The sequence below is a fragment of the Medicago truncatula genome, chromosome 3, assembly GCF_003473485.1.
Source record: "Medicago truncatula cultivar Jemalong A17 chromosome 3, MtrunA17r5.0-ANR, whole genome shotgun sequence".
Classification (NCBI taxonomy): Eukaryota; Viridiplantae; Streptophyta; class Magnoliopsida; order Fabales; family Fabaceae; genus Medicago; species Medicago truncatula.
The window spans coordinates 47,037,249-47,041,397 of NC_053044.1; the positions used below are offsets into that span (position 1 = coordinate 47,037,249).

The 4,149-nt window shown below is 33.3% G+C and overlaps 1 protein-coding gene across 1 annotated transcript; it reads left to right on the plus strand.

Moving 5' to 3' along the window:
- Positions 1-1,324: 1,324 nt before the first annotated feature.
- LOC11424973 (probable mediator of RNA polymerase II transcription subunit 26c) lies at positions 1,325-4,149 on the plus strand. Its single transcript, XM_003602482.4, has 9 exons — positions 1,325-2,352; positions 2,459-2,527; positions 2,635-2,717; positions 2,810-2,877; positions 2,993-3,045; positions 3,130-3,163; positions 3,255-3,391; positions 3,509-3,602; positions 3,695-4,149. Exons 1-9 carry the CDS (start codon positions 1,939-1,941, stop codon positions 3,814-3,816), a joined length of 1,074 nt encoding a protein of 357 aa, XP_003602530.1. The 5' UTR covers positions 1,325-1,938; the 3' UTR covers positions 3,817-4,149.

The window sequence follows — 4,149 nt, forward strand, 5'->3', positions numbered from 1 at the left end:
AAATCCATAAACATAAAAAAAAATAAAAAATCCCAACAACGTGAACACGAATCAGGTACCAAGTCAATCCATTGAAGAACAACCCTTGACAAATTCACTAAACAAGAACGCAAGAAGCCACTAACAATCCGTCAAACCCATCGTGATGTATTTAGAGTAAACACCAAATGATTCAAACCCGAAAACAAAGCTAAAACTTCGATCATAAATGAACCAAAAGAAAACTAGAAGAAGTGACCGAAATATAAGAACACATCGAAAAGACCACCAAGAATACTATAAATTATTCTCAAAAGTGAATTTGATTAAATTAAAAAATATTTATATTTTCAAAATACTACTCCATCTGTTTCATACTGAAATTCACTTTTGAGATTTCATTGACCTTAATTGATTTATTTTCAAAATTTCACATAAATTAATCTCTATTGAGAAACTTATACAATAAGAATAGAAATCTAACTCACAACGACTTACTATTTAAAAAGTCAAAACCATTATCACGAATATTATCTTATTTACTCTTTTTTTAGCTGTCAAATATTGCAGTGATTAAAATTCCATCATTGTAAGATGAATACGTGAAGTATATAATACAATTTTCATGACAACTACGATATGCTCACGAGAAAAATTAATCAGAATTAACAAAAAAATTTGTCGGCACAAATTTATATTTATTTTTCTTTGTTGAAAAATTATTTACATTTTTAATTTTTAAAAAAATTACAGGGTAGTAATTTTTTTAATTTTTTGATAAGGGCAAGCATAGTTATGGAAGAATGATGATGAGTACTCCATCCGTCCTAAAATATAAGCAAAAAAATCTCTTTTTTTTTGTCTCAAAATATAAGCAAAAAAGATCAACTTTTATGCTATTTTTATGTTTTTCAAACAAATCATCTTTTCTAATGTAAAATTAAATGCAAGTTGCATTTAATTTATTCTCCTTTTTATTTTCTCCATAATTTTTAACCAATGATAATTATTTTTACATCTTTCCATGAAACTTATTCGAAGGAGAACACAAAAAATCATACCTCAAATCACTAAGTGTTAATTTTCTTAATAAGTATGAATTAGTGTTTTTTAGTTATAAATTATGATGGAAGGAATAGTTTCAATGTCAAAAACACAACACACGTCTCAATATTTGTGCATTTATTACATCGTTTCCTGTAGAGTAATGGCTACGAACGCGAAACAGATTTTATTTCAATTCTATCTCAATTTTATTTACTTGAATTAAATAAAATAAAATAAAAAAACCATCCCAATTCCCATCCATCCTAAAGTAGTGTAAAGTAAAAATCCCTCAGTTTTTGTCTGTTCACCTCCCTTAGCCCACAAAACAAAAAAAACATCTTCGCACCAAACAACTTGTGTTTGTGTTTGTGGGTGGAGCTGGTAGTATTATTCTTCCTTCATTCACCTCCGGCTACCACTGTACATACACCCTTCAAATTAAACAATTCTCATTCTCATTAAAATCAATTATCACCATAACAATTAAATAAATTAAATTAAATTAAATAAAATAACTAGTTTTCTTCTGGAATATACCCACTAGCATACTACTTGTGCAAACCAATAAACTGTATCATTTCAATTATCAATCTCAATTTCACCAACCTAAATTCCTTCTCAGATCTACAATTCTTATCCTTTTTAATTCTCATTACTCTCTCGTCGTTTTGATCTTATACTTTGCCGTTTACCTTCAGATCTGAACAATAAAATCTTCCCAATTTTTATTTTATTTTGCGTTTTCATTACTGTTATTCTTATTTTTATTGTTAGCGTTTTTCTTCACTTCAGAAAACGAAAAAGAGAGAGAAAAAAAAACTCGTTATCTTCAATCTCTTCGATTTCTTCAATCTTCGTGGCTTAATCGAAGTCTCCAATTCATCGAAATTCGTTACGATTTACTATTTTCCGATGGATTTGGACGATTTCCGATCTATATTACACACGGCGGGCGTTGACGTGTGGATGTTCATCGACACGGCGATCTCCGTCGCTGCGCAGGATAACGCCGGTGAGCTAAAGAGGAGAAGAGACGGAATCGTGGAGCGTCTTTACGCGGCTTCGACGGAGGGTATTCCGATGTGTCAGAATTGCGATGGAGGTCAACGTCTCGTGACAAACGATAACCAAATCAAGAAAGAGAACAGTCCTAGCCTGAGTCCGGAACGACAACCGCGCCGCGGCGGAGCTTCTTCTCCTCCGACGCCGCAGTCTGAAGGAAACGAAGACGGTGAAGATGAGGAGATAGATCCGTACGGTGGTTTGTTTGATGATGAACAGAAGAAGATTCTAGAGATTAAAGAGCTTCTAGAAGATCCTCATCAGGTTTGGTTTTGTTTAATTAATGTTAATTTAAATTCAAGTATTAATTATTAGAAATGAATGAAAATTTTGTTCTAATTTTTTTTTGGTTTTTAATTTTAATTTTCAGTCCGAAGACACTTTGATGGAGTTGCTACAAAATCTGGTGGATATTGATATTACATTCCAAGAGTTGAAGGTGATTGATTATATCATTTTTTATTTGAAACTGTTATTTTCAATTTTTCATGTTTGTGTCAATTATTAATTTTGTTTTGATGATGATTTGTTTTTGATTCTGTGTAGGAAACTGACATCGGGAGGAACGTGAATCAGTTGCGAAAACATCCATCTAGCGATGTTCGCCGATTGGTGAAGCTACTTGTCAAGTAATTGAAGACACATGATTAGAAATTTTTTGAAGAAATTAACGTTGTTTTTTTAGCATTGGTTGAGTTTGTGAATTTTTGATTATGTGTAGGAAGTGGAAAGAAATAGTTGATGACTGGGTGAAGCAGAATCCACAAAGAGGGAAAAGCACTCTCATGGGTAATGTTAATATTTTTGGGAGTATTTGTCAAAGAGTTAAAAAGTAGAAGTTAAAGGAGTTGGAATATTCGTGTGAAATTCGTTAATGGTAATTAATAGTATTCAACATTTGCAGCTGATGGAGACTCTCCTTTGCAGAAAACCACCCCAAATGGGCATAATCATCAGGTCAAAGAAATCTTTTATTCTATTTGCTTTTGAAAAGTTGAAGCAATTAAGCTTGCTAATGTTGTGTTTTATTCCTTTATGCAGATTCCTGATTTTGCGTACTCTCCAAATCCACACAGTGAGAATAGCATCTGATTCAAATATTCTTGTAACCTTGTTGATGCCTTTTGTTTGCATTTGGTTGATATGCTTTTTGTTTGCTGACACAGATGGGAGCTCTGGTTCCGACCGTAACACCTCCGAAGCTGAACCAAAACCAAAACCTAAATCAGTACCTCGCAAAGACCCACCTCCAAAACCAAGGCCATCACCCCCAGTTACCGCCCCTACCTCTGCTCCTCAAAATGTACGGTTTTGAATTTTTGTTGTTAAAGTTTGTTGGTGGAGTGTTTATGTCATGTGAATGTCCCCTAGTGTTAACTTTGTGAAGTGAGTTCTGACATAAAATGATGAATGATTGCAGAGACAGAGAGAACAGAAAGAGAGCAATTTTGATGCAGAGAGGCTGGCTGCTGCAAGAAAACGGCTTCAAGCGAACTACAAAGAGGCTGATAATGGTTGAAATTTTGTTTCTATAATTTTCATTTTCATGCTAGTTTTCTCTGTATATAGTATAAAACTGACCTAAAGTTTCGTGTGTTGTTTATAGCAAAAAAGCAAAGAACAATTCAGGTGATGGACATACATGAGTTACCTAAGTCAAAAGCAAAGAGTGGTTACTTTGCAAAGCACAAAGGTGGTGGCAGTTCTCAAGGAAGGCAGCACTGGTGATACAATGAATCCATTGTTCATGCAATTTTTCTCAAGTGTAGAAAAAGCTTGTGCTGTGGGGGATTGGGATAATATATGTCCTCAAACGTGTTCATCACTCTGGATTTTTTTCCCTCGCTATAAACATATTTTTTCTTGTGGTTTTTATTTACTTAAATTAAATAATCACTGAAGAAAAAAATTCTCCACAACTTGTTCGTTTTTGAAGGGGGTACTTATCAAACCTTATTTTGTTGGTTTGTTGAGGAGCACGTGATTTCTTTTCAGGAAACAAGATAGGGATGACAAATGTTTTTCGTTTATTAAAGATATGAAAATGGCAATTTGATTTCA

Bases quoted from the DNA above. Each gene is read 5' to 3' on its own strand.
- LOC11424973 (XM_003602482.4), top strand. From the start codon at position 1,939: ATGGATTTGGACGATTTCCGATCTATATTACACACGGCGGGCGTTGAC. The intron at 3,046-3,129 runs GTCAAAGAAATC...TCCTTTATGCAG, and splicing joins CAAATGGGCATAATCATCAG to ATTCCTGATTTTGCGTACTC. The intron at 3,603-3,694 runs GTTGAAATTTTG...TGTTGTTTATAG, and splicing joins CTACAAAGAGGCTGATAATG to CAAAAAAGCAAAGAACAATT.